The 21,652-nt window shown below is 43.7% G+C and overlaps 1 protein-coding gene across 2 annotated transcripts; it reads left to right on the top strand.

The window, feature by feature from the left end:
• The first annotated feature begins 114 nt into the window (after positions 1 to 114).
• LOC116400375 (CSC1-like protein 2) lies at positions 115 to 21,647 on the top strand. 2 transcript variants are annotated; one of them, XM_031878175.1, is made up of 24 exons: positions 115 to 4,665; positions 7,598 to 7,819; positions 8,126 to 8,205; positions 8,950 to 8,988; positions 9,831 to 9,921; positions 10,080 to 10,117; positions 10,306 to 10,448; positions 12,905 to 12,956; positions 13,040 to 13,148; positions 13,293 to 13,363; positions 15,168 to 15,248; positions 15,341 to 15,464; positions 15,715 to 15,848; positions 15,986 to 16,123; positions 16,213 to 16,366; positions 16,456 to 16,562; positions 17,241 to 17,327; positions 17,400 to 17,465; positions 17,701 to 17,863; positions 18,069 to 18,174; positions 18,256 to 18,423; positions 18,896 to 19,011; positions 19,093 to 19,176; positions 19,993 to 21,647. In XM_031878175.1, exons 2-24 carry the CDS (start codon positions 7,628 to 7,630, stop codon positions 20,185 to 20,187), a joined length of 2,538 nt encoding a protein of 845 aa, XP_031734035.1. In that variant the 5' UTR covers positions 115 to 4,665; positions 7,598 to 7,627; the 3' UTR covers positions 20,188 to 21,647. The 2 variants fall into 2 exon arrangements, with proteins under 2 accessions (XP_031734035.1, XP_031734036.1); XM_031878176.1 differs by lacking the exon at positions 8,950 to 8,988.
• The last annotated feature ends 5 nt before the right edge of the window (positions 21,648 to 21,652 follow it).

Raw genomic sequence — 21,652 nt, 5'->3', positions numbered from 1 at the left:
GTGCAAATATTGATTTGCTGTACACATAAGGGATATTTCTGCCCACGATTTCATGCTTTTATGCCACATTTTCTAGATGCTTATATTAGTAGTCTATAGTTGTGTTTGGAGTGTGTAAAAAGTGACTTATATGATAGTGTTGCCCATACCTTGCTGTTTAATCCGGTAAAAAAAATGTACACATGCACAATATTTGCGAACAATAAGGCCATTTTCCGAACAATATTTTAAGGGGGGCTGAGCCCGAGAACCCCCAAAGCTGGGGGCGTCGTGCTACAGGACTATGATAGATTTGCTTTTTGGCTTTATATTGATCACTATGTGTCTGGGAGTGACGGGTTCATTTTTTCATGGGTTACGTTGGACTCACAGGATGGTGGAGTTACCGCTTTTTGACTCACCAGCCATCCTTAATGCAGAGCCCTCTCCTAACGAGAGGCACCACCCTCGACCCACCAATGGGGTCACAGTTGAGGAGGAGCAAGAGCCTCCTTTTCGTTTGGAGGTATGTTTACTTATGTGTTTCATAGTTGATGTTTTCGTTCGGATTTTGTTTTGGGGGGCAACAATCTCATTTATTATTTGGTATATGTATGATAGGGTCACATAACTTGAGAATTATCTCCTTAAATGTGAATGGTCTGAGTAATCCAGTCAAGAGGAGTACAGTGCTAGCAAAAATTTAAAAGGACAATACACAAGTCATATTTCTACAAGAGACACACATGTCGAAACAAGAACATAATAAGCTGAAAATGTTTGGGTACTTAAACTCTTATTTCAGCTCTTGTAAAAATAGTCAAAAAAGAGGAGTAGCTACTCTGATTTCCAACTCTCTTAACTTTGAACTGATTAAGGAAAAGGGAGACAAAGAGGGCAGATATATAATAGTCAAAAGGCTAGACTATTTCCTAATGAACACTACAAACAGACACAGGGTGAAGGAGTGCTCAATAGGATCAGCAGATTATTTGAATAACAGACTGAAGAGTACATTATGGAGACTAAATATTAGCATTTTAAATAATGAGACTGCTCTAAATGAGATTAAGAAAGAAATTGGTGACTGCATAAAAGATAACAACAATGGCCTGGTAGGCCCAACCATCGTATGGGACAAGGTTAAAGCAATAATGAGAGGGAGACTAATTTCAAGAACGGCATACTTAAAAAAGATGAAGAGGACAAAATACGATGAATTAGAGAAAACATTGAGAAAACTAGAGAAACAACAACAAAAAGATGGGGACAAAGGATTGTCAAACCAGATAAAAGAACTAAAAAAGCAAATAGAGAACATCTTGAATGACGAACTAGAAAAGAAATTGAGATTCACAAAACAAACTTTTTATGAATCGGGCCCGAAAGCAACAAAACTTTTAGCAGCACGCCTCAGGAAACAATAAATTATTAATTCAATACACAAGATCAGAGACCCCTTAACTAATAAGATAACCTACGAACCGGAAGAAATTCATAAAACCTTTAAAGATTACTACGAAACCTTATACTTACAGCCTAAGATTGTCAATGAAGATGACATTAAACAATACTTGTTATCATTAGATCTTCCTTCCATAGGAAAAATACAAAACGACGAATTAACTGCCACCATCACAAAAAAAGAATTGGACTTGGCGATTAGTAAATTGAAAACAAATAAATGCCCAGGGAGTGACGGTTTTCCGAATGAATGGTACAAAATCTTTAAAGAAGACCTCGCCGCTGTATTGCTAGAATCCTCAAATTGGACACTCAGCAAAGCTGAAGCACCACCATCATGGAAAGAGGCTGTGATATCAGTCATCCCAAAAGAAGGTAAAAATAAAGAATGTTGTGAATCTTAACGTCCAATTTCTATATTGAATGAAGATTATAAACTGTTTACATCTATAATCTCAAAAATAATTGAACACTTTCTACCCAAATTAATAAATGAAGATCAGACAGGGTTTATAAAAGGTCGACAAACACAGGATAACGTCAGACGAACCTTACACATTATAGAGCAGGCTAACAAACAACATCTAAGTGCAGCTCTGGTCAGTCTCGATGCGGAAAAAGGCGTTTGATAGAGTCAGCTGGTCTTTTCTGTACAGAGTGCTAGAGAGGCTGGGTTTTAATAACCAATTCATTAGGTGCATACAATCTTTATATAGAGACCCAACTGCTAGAATAAAGATCAATCTGACAGGTAGTTTTAAGCTGTTTAGAGGCACTCGCCAGGGTTGCTGCCTTAGCCCCTCCCTCTTTGCAATATTCATAGAGCCTCTGGCTCAGGCTACCAGACAAAACAAAGAGCTGAAAGGGATCAATATAGCAAAGGAGGAACATATAATAGGACTTTTTGCAGATGACATTATTACCTATCTCCAAAATCCCAACTCAACAATTCCCAAACTTATGACAATTTGGTCGACTATGGTCGGATGTCGGGCTATAAACTGAACATTACAAAAACACAGGTACTCTCTCTTAACTACATACCAAGTAAGGCAAATAGGCAGAAATATAAACTGAAGTGGGAAGCAAAATCAATAAAATACTTGGGAGTGCTAATCACTCAGGAAATTAACAAAATATATGAAACAAACTACAATATAATAAACGATAGGATACAGAAAGATATAACAAAATGGTCAACACTAGTACTGGACTTTAGTTCAAGAATTGAGGTGGTGAAAATGAATCTGCTGCCAAGGTTGCTCTACCTCTTCTTATCATTACCAGTGAGAATCCCAGAATCTCAGTTTACAGCATGGGACAAACAGATATCCGGTTTATCTGGGCAGGAGCAAGGCCAAGGGTCACATTTAAGACACTCCAAACTGACAAGGAAAACAGAAGCCTAGCACTGCCAAATCTCAGAGAATACTACTACGCGGCCCAATTGAGGTACATTGGTTATTGGTGCTCCCCGGAGTATCAAGCTGGATGGAAACACATTGAGCTAAATCTGGGTCAATCTCAACCTCAGGCCAGGCTAGGTGGAAAAGAATATACTGACCGAAAGGGAGAAAATTCCATCTTAGAAAATTCACTGAAAATTTGGAATGAGATAGTCAAAAAATACAACCTGGAAGGAGACAGTAAACTTCTGATTTGGCCTTCTCAGACCCCCAAGTTTAGACCTGGACAGATAGATAATACTTTTGTACGCTGGAGAGAAAAAGGGATAACAGCGGTATGTGCACTCATAGAGGGAAAAACTTTTAAAACTTTTGAAAAACTCAAAACAGTATTTAATTTAGAAAATGGGGACATGTTTAGATATTTACAGCTAAGACATTTCTATGATACAGAAATTAAAAAAGGGGTTTCATCAGAAGGTAATGAAGTGATTGAAGTGCTGACAGGTGCATACAAACAAACCCCCTCAAAGTTGGTTTCCAAACTGTACAGTAGTTTACAAAAATGAAACGGAAGAAATACACTATATGTAAAAGTGAAATGGGAAGTAGAACTGAACGTTGAACTGTCGAAGAGTGATTGGCATTCCATGTGTAGAACGCAACAAACATCCACCAGCTCTAGAAAATGGAGGGAATTTCGGTTGGAAGAACTTAATCCGCTTTTTTACAACACCCCACATAAAATATAAACAGTTGGGTAAAGAGCAGCCATGCTGGAGACAGTGTGGGCAGATGAATGCTAACCACTCACACATGTTCTGGACATGTATTAAAATACAAGCATTCTGGGACAGGGTTATTCAGACTCTGGAGGAGATTCTATGCTACAAGATTCCCAGAGAGCCCCGGATTGTGTACCTGGGAATGATACCTGGCGACATAATTCAAAAAAAGGACTTCTACCTCTTTAAAATCCTGACACTCGCTTGTAAAAAGGCCATCCATCACAAGGAGCTGGTTGAAAAGTGACCCTCCAAGTCCAGGACAGTGGCTGGACATTGTGGAGGAAATATATTCTATGGAAAAATATACTCTTTTTCTAAGGATCAAAGCAGGGATCCATGATCAACGCTGGAGAAAATGGACTGTTTACAAGGGAAAAGATGAGTAGTGTTCTCAGGTGACCTGAAAAGAATAGAACAATGTTTGTTAAGAGTGAATCACCATTCACCCCCTTTTAATGAATTTTAATTAACTTTTTTTTCACTGCCTGTCGCAGCAGCTGCGTGTGTTTTAATTTTTTGTCTTTTTTTCACTTTTCTTTTGTTCTTTTTCCTTCATGTTTGGTTTAAATTACGGTCAGACAACGGACCGTAACTTTTTCTCAACTTTTCTCGTGGCTTTTATGTTACTTTTCTTCCTGTTTGTAACGGAGAGCCACACACAATGAGTGGGGCCATTGTCTATTGCCACGATCAGCTGATTGCGCTGAGCAAACCGCGGCTGCTCCTCGCCGCCAGGCCTGAGATCCCGGAGGAACTGCGGAGAAGGGCTCGGGGCTGCAGGTCGGGCGCTAAGCAGAGGGCTAAGACGAGGAAGTACAAACCTTTGGTACCAGCGATTATAACGGGAACGTGAGGTCTTTGGCGAATAAGACGGACGAGCTCGGCGCGCTGGTCAAGACTGAGAGGGACTTCAGTGAGTATCGTCATGTGTTTCACGGAGACATGGCTGCATGCGGATTTTCCGGATCACAGTGCGTCGGTGCCAGGCTTCAGGACTGAGAGGGCGGACAGAGATGTTGTACAGATCGGTAAGAAGAGAGGTGGCGGGATTGCAGTGTATGTGAACGAGAGGTGGTGCAATCCTGACCGTGTGTGTGAACGAACGCTTCCGTAGCCGGGACATTGAACTGTTAGCCGTGGGGATGCGTCCTTATTATTTGCAGAGGGAGTTCAGATCCGCCATTGTTGCGGCTGTGTACGTCCCGCCATCAGCTGACGCTGAGGCAGCAGTGGACACCATCCACTCCACTGTGTCTGGACTGCTGAGTCAACATCCTGGTGCATTTTTGGCAATTACTGGAGACTTTAACCACACCACTCTGGATAAAGCCCTGCCGACCTTACACCAGTATGTTGACTGCCCCACAAGGAACAATACAACTCTGGACCTTCTGTATGCTAATGCTAAGGATGCATACAGTGCCACTGCCCTTCCCCCCCTTGGCAGGTCTGATCACAACCTGATCCTGTTGACACCCAGGTATGTTCCTCTGGTGCAGAGGCTGCCTGTGACCACCAGGACTGTGAGGAGGTGGTCTCAGGCATGTCCACATTACTCCGTTTTTGTTTTGGAAACGCATATGTTTTGCTATGTTTAAACGGATAAGTTTGAAAACGCTCCCGAGGTCAGATAAGTTTGAAAACTCCGGGGTTGCGTTTTCGTATGGACGGCCGAAACCGGATATGTTTAGAAACGATGACGCCCGCGTTCGCTACTTGATTGGTTCTTAGGTGTCATGACGTATCCTTCCCTGATTCCTCACATGCCTATCACGTTACCGTTACCCGGAAGCTCACAAACAACAACATTGATTACCGATCGACTACCAGGTTAATCTAACATGGACAACTGATTGCAGGCGTTGCTGACCTTGTTGTCTTTACCAGCAGCTGTTGATCAGTTAAAGTCTGCATTATTACAGAGGAAGCAGCTGTTAATGGAGCGATTAGTGAGCGGCGTGACCAGCGGCGTTATCAGCCCTACGGAGCGGACATCTGAAGCCACGGTTAGTAGTAAATGCTATTCAGTAGGACAGATAGTTAAGCCACCAGCAGAGCTACGAGTGAGAACAGACAACAACGAGGAAACGAGTGAGAGACGTGTGTTGACCACATTTATGGACCCATAATCTAGTAAATGTTTACGTGTAAATGTTGATTTTAAAGTAAATTTAATATGTGTGAGAGAGAGATAGAACAAGACCCACAGCGCTGTAACTAAGTCTGAAAAATAAAACTTCTAAAACTTTCCACAAACTGTGTCTGTTTGAGTTTATAGAGGAATATTTTAGAGGAAGATCTTAAGTATCAAACAACCTTTCATTATTAAAGACTACTTCATTACTCTGTCGTATTTCTTTAAACTAAGCAACCAATCCACTTCCTGTTTACAACGTCACGCGCATGCCCAGTGTATGTTAATGGTCACGTGATATCCGTTTTCGAAGGTTGCCGTGTGGATGCATCAATTCGGAAATGATGCTGAAACGCTGTGTGGACGCAGATCGTTTCTATTTGGAAACGGAGTTTTGAAATAGAAACGGAGTAGTGTGGATGTACTCTCAGGCTAATGATGCCCTGCAGGACTGCTTTGAGTCAACGGATTGGGATGTGCTGTGTGGACCACATGGGGAGGACCTCAACAGCATGACGGACTGCATCACAGAATACATTAAATTCTGTGAACAAACCACCATACCATCCCGGACTGTTTATTATAAATGAAAATTTATTATAATGAATCAACCTTATTGATCTGTTGAAGTATGTCCGACCCAGAAACATCTTTAGTTCTGCAGGTATTTGGTTATAAAGTACAAAGTATCTGATGATGAAAGCTCAATACAGTTCTTATAGTTCATCCTGAGGGAAACATGAACCATGAACAAATACAATCACAAATTCTCCCCAGAGGTCTTTAAAATCTGTACAACATACAACATCCTCTGTTCTTAGATCCTCACATCAGAATTATATCACATAATAATTACCTCACATGTAAAGAATGAAAAACAATATAATTACAACATAATCAATGCATATGATTCATATGAGAGTAGTAACAGCAGTAGTAGCACTAATAATAATTGAATAATTATGACTGCTAATAACAGCAGCAGTGGATACAATAGAATTATGATAATAAAAGCAGTAATGGTATCAGTAATAGTAATGTGACTAATAATAATAATAGTGTCATATTATTAATAATAGTGGGTGTCAGGCAGGATCAGGTTCCAGATAAAACCACAATCCATGAAAACCTGTGAGGAGAGAAAACACAAGGACTCTGAGGAAGAATTTATTAATGTGCATTAATGGGACATGAATATATACAGATGAGAGGAGGTGAGAGGAGCTCAGTGTATCCTAGAAAGTCCTCCAGGAGACTAGGTCTATAGCAGCATATCTAGGGCTGGGAAAACCTGAAGGCAAACCTGAGCCAGCCCTAACTATAAACCTGAACCAGCCTTAACTATAAACCTGAACCAGCCCTAACTATAAACCTGAGCCAGCCCGAACTATAAACCTGAACCAGCCCTAACTATAAACCTGAGCCAGCCCTAACTATAAACCTGAACCAGCCCTAACTATAAACCTGAACCAGCCCTAACTATAAGCTTTATCAAAGAGGAAGTTCTTAAGCCCACTCTTAAATGTGGTGAGGGTTTCTGCCTCCAAGACTGAAATAGGAAGCTGGTTCCACAGAAGAGGAGCTTGATACCTGAAGGCGCTAGTTCCTGTTCTACCTTTTGAGACTCTAGAAACCACAAGTAACCTTGATTATGATAATTTCACACTACGGCCTAACAGAATAAAGTGTGGATGTAAACTGACTGGTTGGAGGCATTGACTCTAGTTCTAGTAAACAGGTCATTGATTAGCTGAGTGATTTCTGTTTGCTGATGAGTGAAAGGTTAAAGGTCGCCTTTTCCAATGTGTCTATTCCCCCCCCCCCAGATTTTCTCTGCGAGGATGCGACAGTGAGCGATGCTCACAGTGCTGATCGTTACCATGGCCATATTCGGCGGCGGCCAGGCATGCGGCGTCCGAGACAATTGCTCCGCCCACAGCGAGTCCAAAGACTACTGCTACTCGGCTCGCATCCGCAGCACCGTGCTGCAGGGACTGGCTTTCGGAGGGGTGCCCACCGTGCTCGCCCTCGACTTCATGTGCTTCCTGGTGAGTCGCTGCACATGCTCAGTACGGCACACGAGGGGGGGGGGCACTGACTAATCCATTCTGACACAGACAGAAATAAATAATGAAATTACTAAGAAATGATAAAGATAAGTCTTCGAAAGCTCTTTAAAAGGTGTCCAGAGCAGCTCTGGTGTTGCATTGTGGGAGCTGCAGAGTGTGTGGACCATTCACTGACTGTAGGAAAAATCGATACTGCAGCTTCATGGATTGACCCACATACAGATTTTCCATCCAGCAGCATCAGGTGCTCTCTAACAGGAAGTCCTCCTCTCTCTTCTTCTGCAGGTGCTGCTCTTCGTCTTTTCCATTCTACGTAAGGTTGCGTGGGACTATGGCCGCCTGGCGCTTGTCACCGACGCCGACAGGTAAACTCACCTTTAGCAAACAATTATGTCATGCAGCTGGTGGTTCCCAACATGTGGGTCGGGACCTGTCTGAGGGTCACAGCATGTATAACTGGACACGTTCCTGTAAAATCCTCCAAAGAGCTCTCAGCTGCACCGACAGTCGGTTAAAGGGCCAGTGTGTTCTGGAGACATCTAGTGGTGAAGTCACACATTGCAACCAACTGAAACTTTCCTTGTGCAGAACCAAGATGGCCGACACAAAAATGTAAATGTTTCTCTCTAGAGTCAGTGTTTGGTTTGTCCTTTCTGGGCTGCTGTAGAAAGATGGCGTCCGTCTTTAAATGAAATGATTCTTATCTTTAGGTGATAAACATAGTAAATAATATATAGAAACACTGCTCCTTTAAACTGTCGTCAATAACAAGAGACGACTTGTGTTAAAACAAGTCAGGTGACACTCAAACAGGTTTTCACTGTTTTCACTGACCTGCGTAAAAAAACAAAGTCAACCAAAAACCTCTGAGAGGAAGTTTCATTAGTAAAACATCTATCTGGTTGGTTCTATTTTATTCATTTGATGGATGTTTGTGAACAGATGTTTGGGGGGGCTGTGGCTTAAGGGGTAGAGAGGGTCGTCCAATAACCGCAAGGTAGGGCGGTTCAATCCTTGGCTACTACGTGTCCTGTGTCGTTGAGCAAGACACTGAACCCGACGACGCTCTCCCATCAGCTTGTGATTCTCTTTCTGTTTCCATCCTGAAGACTGAAGAAGAGTCTCAGCAGCCTGGAAGAGCGGGAATAGTATGTCTTCCTCTTCCTCCTCCTCTGGTTTCATTAACAGGGTTCTGCTCTCTGATTGGTAATCTAACATGACTTATTTTCACTGTACTTCTAGCAGACTGTTGACCCTAATCCCAGACCACCAGGGGCCGCAGAGCCTCACTCTCTGTTGGCTAATGCGATGCTTGCACATGTGATGCTAACAGAAGTGATGCTAACAGAAGTGATGCCAACAGATGTGACGCTAACAGATATCCTGCTAACAGATGTGATGCTAACAGATATCATGCTAACAGAAGTGATGCTAACACTGCTCCAAACTTCTCATGTTTTAATGTTAATTCAGCTGGAGACGAGACAGAGATAACTATGAACCGGTCCAAAGGTAACAGGCTGTGTGTTTGTAGTGTGTCGTCAACCCTGTGACCTGCTAGCTAGCTACCTAGTTAGCTTACCCGACACAAACAGGTGGAAGAAGTAGGTCCCTTACGTAAGTAACAGTTAGTCAGCTTTAGCTGTGCTAAATTCAGACTTTTTGAAGTGTGGTTGTATGTAAACTCCCGTGTTCTGCAAGCTTAAATGACTGATTTTATGAATGGAGTCTTGTGGCTTTGAAGAGAGCGTCTGTATAAATAACGTTTTATTTCAACACACCTGGAAACACTTTCACAGAAGCAGGTTGATGTTTGTGTTTCCACTTCCTGTTAGCTCCCTCTGTATTCAGTGTCTCAACTCAGGGGTCCAATCAGCTTTCAGACACAGAGGTCAGAGCGGCTACCTGCTAACGGCTAACATGTCAGCTGTTAGCTGTTAGTATGTAGCTGCTAACATGTCAGCTGACTACTTCCTGTTTGTGTCCACAGTGTTGCCTCGGCGATGCACTCGGAAACGCCCGACCGCTACGAACGCCTCACCTCTGTGTCCTCCTCCGTCGACTTCGACCAGAGAGACAACGTAAGGACTCCTCCATCACTCCTCTTCACTGTCTCCTCTCCACTCCTCCATCACTCCTCTTCACTGTCTCCTCTTCCCTCCTCCTCTATCACTCCATCACTCCTCTTCACTGTCTCCATCGCTCCTCTTCACTCCTGATTTTCTGTGTTCTCCTGCAGGGTTTCTGCTCGTGGCTGACGGCCATCTTCAGAATAAAGTGAGTACCATCTAATGTCGTAATAATTATAATAAAGATAATATTCATATGAACAGTAATAGTAATATAATTATAATAATATTATTAATAATAATGATGATATCTGCAGAACTCTGGTTTGTGTTGACCCGTCTTCCTCCTCCTCGTTTCTCCTCCTCCTCCTCCTCCTCCTCCTCCTCTTCCTACAGAGATGAGGAGATCCGTGAGAAGTGTGGTGAGGATGCGGTCCACTACTTGTCGTTCCAGCGTCACATCATCGGTCTGCTGGTCGTAGTCGGCGTTCTTTCTGTCGGCATCGTTCTGCCCGTCAACTTCTCCGGAGACCTTCTAGGTGAGAACGAGGCCGCCGACCAATCAGGAGAGAGCAGAGGACTTTACTCTGTGACCCTCTGTCTTTCTGAGAACATTAGAAAACATTTGTCAATGTCTGAAATGTGGGTTTTAAAGGAACAGTGTGTAAGATTTAGTGACAGCTGGTAGTGAGATCCTCCCAGTCTCTCTTCTGGGCTGCTGTAGAAACATGGCGGACTCACTACGTAGATATAAATGTCTTTTTCTAAACGAAAACACTGCAATTCTTAGTTGATTAGTTGATTAATTGGTGATTATACACCAATTAAAACATGGTTATGAATATTAAATTCCATTCTAAATGTTTCACACTGTTCCTTTAAACAGTTTGTAGGTTGAACTCTTCACACAGTGTTCTCTCCTTATGTCTGATTGGTTTTAGTCCGAATTATCAGTAAAGATGCTTTCCTAAGCCAAGCAGTCCCCGGACCCCCTTCTAAAGAAGGTAACAGCAGTCAGATCAGAACTGTAGGTCTGTGGATCTGTAGGATTGTGGATCTGTGGGTTTGTAGGTCTGTGGATTTGTAGGTCTGTGGGATTGTAAGTATGTGAGATTTTAGGTCTGTGGATCTGAGGATCTGTAAATCTGTGGGTCCTTGGATCTGTAGGTTTGTGGGTCTGTAGGCCTGTGTGTTTGTAGGTCTCTGGGCCTGTAGATCTGTAGTTTGTTAGGTCTGCAGTGTTTCCCCTAGGTTTACAGCTTTGGGGGGGGGTCGGACACCGACGCAAACACTTTAAGGAATCATGGTGTTCATGCGTTTCTTTTAATGACAGCAGTCAATATAACTTATTATTTTAACCTGTTACCACTCCTGTAAAATTCACCTGAAATGCCTATCCAAGGCATACCCAAAGTAAATTGAAAGCTGTTCTTGAACCATTGGGAGTACATGTATGGTTTTGGTCTCTTTTGAAAGGTAACACTCTGAAGTTTATTCCCCAATGGTCAGAATCACTGTAAGTGCTACTGGTATTGACTAATAGAAGTTGGAACACACTGAAATAGAAGGTTTTTATTTCCACCTGAATATTTCTTTGCAAACAGATGCCTGCAGATGACTATAGCTGGGACTTATTAGCTGTAAAACAAAATGGGACCACAGCATGATGCCTTACCTAGTCCATGTTCAAATTTGATAACAATACCACAAAAAATGAATGTTTTACTTAGCGTATGTCTAGGCGCTTTCCAAAAACATTTTGGGGACCCATGGTAACCATAGTAACATACCTAGGCTGTGTATTCATAATTCAAACTAGCTTATTTATGTCTAAATACAGTTATCTATAAGTTATTTCACCATTATTTACTTTCCTAAATTCTCCAAAACTCTCAAAAAACATTTTGCATTTAACGCACAGACACAGCGACCTGACTTGCGGTGACTTCCTCGTTCTGCCTCTAAATCTAACCCCTGAAGCTGTATATCATTATTTTCGAAATTTTATTTGCTATACGAAGCGTCAGTCATCAGAACAATCGGTTGCAATTGGCTCAAGCTTTACACGACAGAAGAGGGGCAGGTACTGTCCTTCAACGCGGTCTCTCGTTGGCTATTGTAGGCTGTGGACAGGACATGGAATCTCCTAATAGGTCAAATGAGGTGTCAATCTAAAGGTCAGAGTGCAGCCGCCATTTTACATGACACAGATGTACACTAAACACTCCAACGGCTGTCGGAGTATCTGTACATTGAACTAAACATCGGAACATTTCTTTTCATGCCAATTATCCACAAAGTGTGCAGCTTTTCTCACTGCAGTGCATCTTTCTGGGCTTCTGGAAGAACATCTCCAGAGCCTCCTGATCTGGCCCATTTATCGAGATCCGCATGCAGGCTGCAAGATGGTCTCTTTGCAGCCCATTTAAAAAAAACGCAGATATTGTTGTCTGCTTTTCAGGTGGTTTACGCAACGTTTTTTCCGATGCGCGCGCTCTGTCCGCTGGTGGGAGTGTGCTCACCTGTGTGTGCGCACGTGTCTGTGTGCGCATCGGGGCGGAACTCCGCCGTGCGCGATACAGAGAGCAGAGGAGAATTGTAAACGTGCGACCATTGAGAGACAGAAATGACATGCCGTCGTGTAAATAAGATAAATAACGTAAGACTATTTAGTTTGTTTAATAAAAGAACACGGTGTAGACCTGTTCTATACGAAAGGTAACCTGAAATGACTTCTGTTGTGATCTGGCGCTATATAGAAAATTAAATTAAACCAAATGAAATTGACCTTCAAGGGGGGGCCGGGATGCCCCCCCTAATATAATGGTAGGGGAAACAATGGTCTGTGGGTCTGTAGGTCTGTAGTTCGTTAGGTCCGTAGGCCTGTAGTTCGTTAGGTCTGTGGGTTTGTTAGGTCTGTATTTGTTGATTATAATTATTGTAAATAAAGTAAAAATCTTGGGGTTAGGGTGACTTCTGTTTGTTTTTGTTCCAGAAAACAACGCTTACAGCTTCGGACGCACCACGATAGCCAACCTGAAGTCTGGGTTAGTACATGATGAGTTCCACTGGAGTCATCAGAGATCAATAGATATCAGAGATCAATACATATTGATATTGTGTGTTTCAGGACCAACCTGCTGTGGCTCCACACCTCCTTTGCCTTCATGTATCTGCTGCTGACGGTCTACAGCATGAGGAGACACACGTCCAAGATGCACTACAAGGAGGACGACCTGGTATGTGGTCAACAACCTTTATCCACTTCCTGTGGTTGTGCCACACATTTATTAGTTTGAAATGTTAATAATTCTTCAAGTGACATGAAAACAGGATGTAAACAAATACATGCACTGTTTTAAACCCTGTTTCATGACTTGCAGGTGAAGCGCACTTTATTCATTAACGGCATCTCCAAATACGCTGAGGAGAGTCAGATCAAACAGCACTTTGAGTAAGTTCACTGGTCTTCTTCTCCTTCTTCTTCTTCTGGTTCTTGTGACGGTTCACGGGGTTCCGTGTGGGTTTAGGTGTGGAGCAGAGACAGGCGCAGACTCAGACACAGGAAACAAGTTGAGGGGAAAAACAAGGCTTTACTGGGCATTTAGCAGTGAAAACAAAAACAACTCCAACCGGGAGCGCGGGAAATCAAAACTGCAATAAAAAGCTAAGTCATAACACAAAAAGCACAGTCACAAACCGTGGAACGCAGAGGGTCAACACGAGGGATAACCACTGGAGATGCAAAGAGTCCACGGAGAGGGAAAAAGAACAAATGATAATCTGGCAACTGGAACAGAGTATAAGTATGTGAGGGGTGATGAGCGGATTGCCGGCAGGTGAGTAGAGATGAGTGGGGTTGGCAGAGGGAAAAGCCAGGGGCAGGTGATTGGGCACAGGTGGAGAGAATGAGCATGATCAGGAGACACACACATACGGCAAAGCCCAACCGTGACAGTTCTTCTCCTTCTGGTCCTTCTCCTTGGCCAAATCCCAATGTCCCTCCTTACGGACTTTGAGGCGCACTCCATGAAGGTTTAGGGCTAAGGGAATTACCCACAAATTTTTTATACTATATTGATCCAAGAAGGGGAAATTTGTCTGCGTTTGACCCATCCCTGTATATAGGGAGCAGTGGGCTGCCAAGGTTCAGTGTCTTGTTCAGGGCACGTGACACATCCCAGTCAAGGATCGAACCATTGACCCTGCGGTTACCAGACAACCCTCTTAACCCAGTGAGCCACGGTTGCCCCGATAAACCATTGCAATGTGACGTTAAACACGGGGTAAGCAATGGACGCATGGAGACGTAAAACAAGGTAAACAAAGAGGACGGATCACGTGTGTTCAGCCTGTCTTATTAAATTTACTCAGAAAACATTAAGGGTTAAAGATGGAACAAAAAATAAACATGAAATCAGAAGATATTTATTTATCTATTCATCAAATATTTGATTTTGTCATTGAAGCTGTTTTGACAAAAATAGATGATATGAAGTTACCTCTCATCTAGTGAGGAAAGAGCCTGAAGACATTCACATCAGGGAGTACAAAGTACAAAATAAATACACACAATTATACATCATATTTTTTGTAGTTTTCATGGTAACGTGATATGTTGCAGCAAAGTGCTGTCCTGTTCATATTTACACCATCTCAAGCCCTCACAGTCTCTCACACTCAACCACTGGTGACGTCAGTAAGTCCTCGAGGGTTCAGGGTTTGAGGGTTTAGGGGGGGACATTGGGATTTGGCCCTTCTTCTTCTTCTGGTTCTTCTCCTCCTTCTGGTTTTTGTTCTCCTTCTGGTCCTTCTTCTCTTTCTTCTTCATTTTGCTCCTTTAAATGTTTTCAAAAGCCCTAAAACCTCTTAAATTTAGTTTTTACATTTATTGACATGATTTATTTTGAATTTGACACTAAATTAAACTATATATACAAATATATACATACAGGTATATAATTGAATGTAGTTTTTAGTATTCCGTTCAGTAAATGAAGATGTATGTGTAAGTTTTGTGTTCAGTGTTTATATTTAGTTTTTTATTCCCACTGTTATTGAAACATTTAAATAACCAGAGTCATTTTATTAATACTTTTGTAGTAACTTAAAGTTAAAATGGTTTCATTGTTCTTAGGGTTAGGGTTAGACATTAATAAAGATTCTTATCCTGATTCAAGAATCAGAATAAGAATCTTTCATTTCCCACTTAATAATAATGTTCTAATGATATTAAATTATTGATCATTGTTCTTCAGACAAGCATATGAGAATTGCACCGTTCTGGAGGCTCGGATCTGCTACAACGTGGCCAAACTGATGTCTCTGAATGCAGAGAGGTGAGACACAGAGGTGCATGCTGGGATATAATCATTTAAAGGAACATGTGTTTGTTTCGTCCACACGTGTTCTGTGTGTTTGTGTTCGTCAGGAAGAAGACGGAGCGCAGTAAGAAGTTCTTCACTGACCTGATGGCGAAGGAACACGTTCCCACGATGATCAACCCGAAACCCTGTGGACACCTCTGCTGCTGCGCCATCACCGGCTGTGAGGAGGTAACGTTAACGCTAATGCTACCGGTAATGCTAACACTTTTTACGTTTTATCATAGCCGGTTAAAGTTTTATCGTAGCCGGTTAAAGTTTTATCGTAGCCGGTTGAAGTTTTATCGTAGCCGGTTGAAGTTTTATCGGAGCCGGTTGAAGTTTTATCGGAGCCGGTTAAAGTTGAGTAAACCTGGTCTGATTAGATGTGTTGGTCCGGTTTAGGAGGTTTGCTGTTAGCATGTTAGCATTTGTCCTGCAGGAAGAGGCGGTCAGCTACTACACCAAGACAGAGACCAAGCTGAAGGAGGAGTACAGGAAGGAGAAAGAGAAGGTCCACACCAAACCGCTGGGCATGGCCTTTGTCACCTTCCAGAACGAGTCCATGACCGCCATGTGAGCCTCAACTCCTTTAACAATAATAACATGTTTTGATTTTGTTCACAAAGTTTACTTTAGTCTTTGTAGAATCATTTACACAGCTCTGACCCTGCCTCCTCCCCCATGTGACTCCGCCCCTTCTGTTTTCACAGTATTCTGAAGGACTTCAACGCCTGTCAGGTTCAGGGTTGTCGGTGTCGTCAGGAGCCACGATCCTCTCAGTTCAGCGATGCTCTTCATGTTTACAACTGGAGTGTTTCGTATGCGCCCGACCCGCAGAACGTCCGCTGGTAAGTCCACAAGCTCCACCCGCCTGAAACACCAGCAAATACTAAAACCAACGCACCCTCACCTGACGTGTCCGGGTTTGTTTCTGCAGGGAGCACCTGTCGCTCGGTGGGATCTCCTGGTGGATCCGCTGCTTCATCATCAACTGCATCCTCTTCCTCCTGCTCTTCTTCCTCACCACGCCCGCCATCATCATCTCCACCATGGACAAGTTCAACGTCACCAAGCCGGTGGAGTACCTCAACGTAAGGAACCACAAGCAGCCTTTAGGTTTGAGCAGATCATTTGTGATAGTTCTTCTTCTCTGACTCTCTGCTGTGTTTGTTTTGGACAGAATCCCATCATCACTCAGTTCTTCCCCACTCTGCTGCTCTGGGCTTTCTCTGCTCTGCTGCCCACCATCGTCTACTACTCTGCCTTCTTCGAGGCTCACTGGACCAGGTAACCAGCTCCTCTTCAAGTACTACGATACAGTATTAGTACTACAATTCATACTACAGTTGTTCAGACTTTTGTGGCAAGTCCAACTTTAAGTCTTGAATTAGTCAAGACAAGTCTGAATGTTCACGAATGTCTCAAGTCAATGAAGACACGTCCAAACAAGTCTCATGAAAACCGTTAAGACATTTTAGAGCCAGTTGAGACATTTCAAACTGTTTAAAATCTTCATCTCAAATCAAGTCGAATGACCAAAAACCAAAGTCAAGCAACGTAAACTTGAAATGAGTCCAGGTCAGATCTCAAATTCGTTGAATCTTAATTAGTCCAGACGGAGGTTTGGTCCAGTAAGTCGAGTCCAAGTCGAGTGTCAACAATGATGAAACAAGTCCAAATGGTTTTATATCACGATTGCAATCATTGTTAAAACACAACCATCATTATGTGACCATTGACCATAGAACACTAAACACAGAGTATTTTATTTCATCTTTTGTACGATGTAATGTTTATGTACATGTCGGAATTACAACATTTGATGACACCGCCCAAGAACTGTTGACCCTGATTTGATGTTTACCTGACCCTGATCTGACCCTGAGTTGACCCTGAGTTGACCCCGATCTGACCCTGATTTGACCCTGAGTTGACCCTGATCTGACCTCCTCTGTGTGTCTCCAGGTCTGGAGAAAACAGGACGACGATGCATAAATGTTACACGTTCCTGATCTTCATGGTTCTGCTGCTGCCGTCTCTCGGACTCAGCAGGTAATAGAAACACTTTGCTGTAATGACTCTGAGTGACGACCGTGACCTCACTGAATCCTCTCTGTTCTACAGTCTGGATGTTTTCTTCCGTTGGCTCTTTGATAAGAAGTTCTTGGCTGATGCCAAAGTCAGATTTGAGTGAGTCACTTTTATTTCCCAGCATACAACGTGTTTCTTCTCATTGACACTTTTTAAATTTTAAGTCCAGATTTTTTTAATCAAATAAGAATTTCATTTTTGTACAATACATTTTAGAATGTATAACAGGACTTAAACATTGTAAAGCCTGGACTTCCTGTTCTTTATGTAGTTTTATTTTGAAAGGTCAGTAGAAGGACGTTCTGCTCTAACGCAGCCTCCATGTCCCCTTCAGGTGCGTCTTCCTGCCAGATAACGGAGCGTTCTTTGTCAACTACGTCATCGCCTCTGCGTTCATCGGGAACGCCATGGACCTGCTGAGGATCCCGGGTCTGCTCATGTACATGATCAGACTCTGCCTGGCTCGTTCCGCCGCAGACCGCCGCAACGTCAAGAGGGTGAGGACGGAGTCCTCTCAGTCAGACAGAGTCTGACAGTTTGTGAATAGACCACTGAGTCCATTATTGTCTCCATGTGGACATAACCCTAACCCTGGATCAGTTGTCTGTCCCCTCCACAGTTTAGTGTGATGGACATTGCTGCCTTATGGTGGCGCTGCTGTACTTCTGTCCTGTTTGAAACAATTGTCTTTGGTCCCTGCAGCATCAGGCCTATGAGTTCCAGTTTGGAGCAGCGTACGCCTGGATGATGAACGTGTTCACAGTGGTGATGGCCTACAGCATCACCTGTCCAATCATCGTGCCCTTTGGTCAGTCTCTTTATATTTTTATATTATATATATGTGTATATATGTATATCACCTGTGTGACTCTCACCTGTCCTCCTGCAGGTCTCATGTACATGCTGCTGAAACACCTGGTGGACAGGTACAACATGTACTACGCCTACCTGCCGTCCAAACTGGACAAGAAGATCCACTCAGGAGCTGTCACCCAGGTGGTGGCCGCGCCCATCCTCTGCCTCTTCTGGCTCCTCTTCTTCTCCACTGTACGCACAGGTAAGCCCCGCAACCTTATCCACTGTACGCACAGGTAAGCCCCGCCCCCAAGTCCAAATCAAGTCTCTCAGGACCAGTCCAAATCAAGTCAGTCAGTCAAGACAAGTCCAAATCAAGTCTCTCAGGACCAGTCCAAATCAAGTCAGTCAGTCTCTCAGGTTAAGTCCAAATCAAGTCTCTCAGGTCAAGTCCAAATCAAGTCTCTCAGGTCAAGTCCAAATCAAGTCTCTCAGGTCAAGTCCAAATCAACTCTCTTAGGATCAGTCCAAATCAAGTCTCTCAGGACCAGTCCAAATCAAGTTTCTCAGGTCAAGTCCAAATCAAGTCTCTCAGGACCAGTCCAAATCAAGTCTGTTAACAAAAGTTCAAACAAAACAAATTTTAAATGACAAACACAATACTTGGTTTTAAAATCAACAAACATGTACATTAGCTGAATGCTAACTAATGCTAACTGCTAATATGCCGTCAGGTTTCGAGACGCCGACCTCCATGTTCACTCTGGTGGTCCTGATCGTCACCATCGTGGTCTGTCTGTCTCACGTCTGCTTCGGACACTTCAAGTACCTCAGTGCTCACAACTACAAGGTACTAGAGCGTTCTTTATTTACGCTGCTACAGAAACGTTAGCATCAAAGCGCTCAGTCTCACTCTGTGCTCTTGTCTCAGATCGACACCAAGGAGACTGACGTGGACGCTGTCGAGAACGGACGTCCAGCTCGTCCCTCGTCCTCCCCCATCACCAAGTCTCAGGTGGGTGGATCCAACTAACCAGAAGTTAGTTAACAAATTAGCTCAAGCTGTTGAGTTTGTTAGCTCACAAATCCTTCTTTCTTTTCCTTGGAAGGCGAGGTCATGACCTGCCCTACTCTGCTTCTGATTGGCTTACCCAGACATTCTTACCCTAACCAACCAACAGTCAGGCAGAGTAGGGCGGGTCATGACCTCGCCATCCAGGAAAAACTAATTTCCTGGGGTTGTTAGCAGGCGGCAGGTGAAGTCAAGCTGCATTCTGTCCATCATGGGGGGGACTCCTCTGGTTGTATAGAAGTGTATGAGAAAATGACTCTACTTCTCTCTTGATTTATTACCTCAGTAAACATTGTAAACATGAGTTTATGGTCTCAATCTCTAGTTCCAAGTCTTCTTCAATACAGCATGATGTTCATTTAGTACATTATGGTCCATTTAGAGTCAAACAGACCATAAAGCAGGGGATGCTTTAGGGCGGGGCTACACAGTGATTGACAGGTCTCTACCAGAGACGTATAAGGCGTCTCTACGTCACTCCTCCTCAGTCCAGATATGGTCACTTCCTGTTCACTGGTTGCAAAAAAAACAAGATGGCAACGACCAAAATGCAGAACACGAGGCTTCACAAACCGACGAGTCTGTGGTTGTCAGCTTGCCAACAAGCTAGCTGGAGCTTTTGGTTTAGTTCCTGTATTACTTGTGAACCTGATGAGGACTGTAAAGGGAACTCGTTGACTTGTTGTAGACTCTGCCGTCCGTCAGGATTGGGTCTGTCCTGCTGGTTAACCCGTTCGTTGTGATCTTTTGTTTTTCCAGCTGCAGCAGCAGCAGCAGATGTACATCGCACAGGTGCTCCAGGACCCAAACTCAGACGAGCCAGGCGGCGGCAGCGCCGAGGAGGACCGAGGGTCATCCCACGACGAGGAGTTGCTCAACGGAGGGAACAGCATCAATGAGGCGGATTTTCAGTCAGGGGAGGACAGTCTGATCGCCAACGAGGTCCACCAGTAGCTGGGGGTGGAGCTAGAGGGAGGGGCGGAGCTAGTTGAGAGTCCATACACAACAGTTAGAGAATAAAGCTGACTGGAGAATCACTACATACACACAGACTGACACGGTTAGCTCCTCCCACTCCCAGCTCGAAGACTTGACCCTGACCTTTGACACCGCGCCGGTTCGCCAACATCCAGTCCTGTACGTCTGTGGAAACTTGATGGACACCAAACTGTCTCCACTGGAAGTCACTGTACATAACCACAAAGCCAAAAGTTTTTATTTTTTATTTCTTTGTTTTTTCTCGGGGTTAGAAGGGCGGGGTTTTAAATATTCGTGCCTCGGCTGGTGTTCGTTTCGTTCGCACTTGTGTCTTGATTCCTGATCCCACCGCAGGTCGCCGGGACTCGACCTGTCGAGGGGTCAAAGCTGATGCTGACGCCGCTGTCTCTTTCCTCGGCCTGGTGGACGTCTCCAAACAAACTCTCACCATCTTCATCATCACCAACTTCATCACCACCGACATCGGAGTGGTCAACAAGTTGCCAACCGCCAGCTCTCGTAGTGGTAGAAGCTTCGCAGACGCATCGCAGTCTCCTGTCCTGTTCTGTCCTCGTTTGTGGGTTTAACACCTTCATCACCTGGACGTTTGTCTTTTACCTGCCAAGGTTTCGTTAAAAGTGCTGTCTGGACCAGGACCCATCGAGGGACTGTGGAGACCATGAAGTCCTCTCTGGTCTCAGCAGCACGTCCTCGGCTTTTTTTTTCACCTAAACTACCTTAAATCATGAATACCTGACGATGGGACCGGGGTGTTTGTGTCTGTGTAGGTTTAGCAACAAAAACTCTTTTCATTCATGCGGAGAACTTTGTGAAGAACTTTGTGAGGACGCTCCGACAGCAGCAGAAGTGCAGATGTTTGAGCTCAGGTAGACTCAGAAGAGCAGCGCGCTTCGTCCGAACCGTCTGAAGCCTGAAGCTGTCGGGACCCTCAAGGGAAGTGTGTGTGTGTGTGTGTGTTGTGCTTCTGTCTTCTGTAAGATCAGTTTCACTAAAAATACGAAACTTTCCTCCTGAGAGTCTAAGATGTTTCACTTGATCCATCTCTGTGAATACAGTACGTAGGACGTGTTTAGCCTAGCTTAGCACAGAGACTGGAAGCAGGGGGGAAATTTAGCCTAGCTCGTCTGATATTGCATCTTCTTGTTAATGATCAAAATTTTAGTTTCTAGGTCCAGCTAGCTTAGGGTTAGCTTCTCTTGATTAGCTTTTCAGCTAACCAGCTAGTCACCAGACAGAATAACTGTTAGATAACACTTATTTTTCCTCTTCGGTAACCTTTGAATTAAAAACATTTCAACCTGAGAGCAAAACACCCCGGGGAATAAACACAGTCCAGAAAAGAATCCAACATGCTAGCGTTTGGCGTTCTAGTGTTTAGTATGCTAGCATTTAGCATGCTAGCGTTTAGCTTGCAGTCCCC

Source organism: Anarrhichthys ocellatus, unplaced genomic scaffold (genome assembly GCF_004355925.1).
Source record: "Anarrhichthys ocellatus isolate YVR2014 unplaced genomic scaffold, GSC_Weel_1.0 scaffold165, whole genome shotgun sequence".
In the NCBI taxonomy this organism is placed as follows: domain Eukaryota; kingdom Metazoa; phylum Chordata; class Actinopteri; order Perciformes; family Anarhichadidae; genus Anarrhichthys; species Anarrhichthys ocellatus.
Note: the sequence above shows the minus strand (reverse complement) of the source record. Positions and strands in the feature narration are given on the sequence as shown.

Bases quoted from the DNA above. Each gene is read 5' to 3' on its own strand.
- LOC116400375 (XM_031878175.1), top strand. From the start codon at position 7,628: ATGCTCACAGTGCTGATCGTTACCATGGCCATATTCGGCGGCGGCCAG. The intron at 17,864-18,068 runs GTGAGGACGGAG...TGGTCCCTGCAG, and splicing joins ACCGCCGCAACGTCAAGAGG to CATCAGGCCTATGAGTTCCA. The intron at 18,175-18,255 runs GTCAGTCTCTTT...GTCCTCCTGCAG, and splicing joins TCCAATCATCGTGCCCTTTG to GTCTCATGTACATGCTGCTG.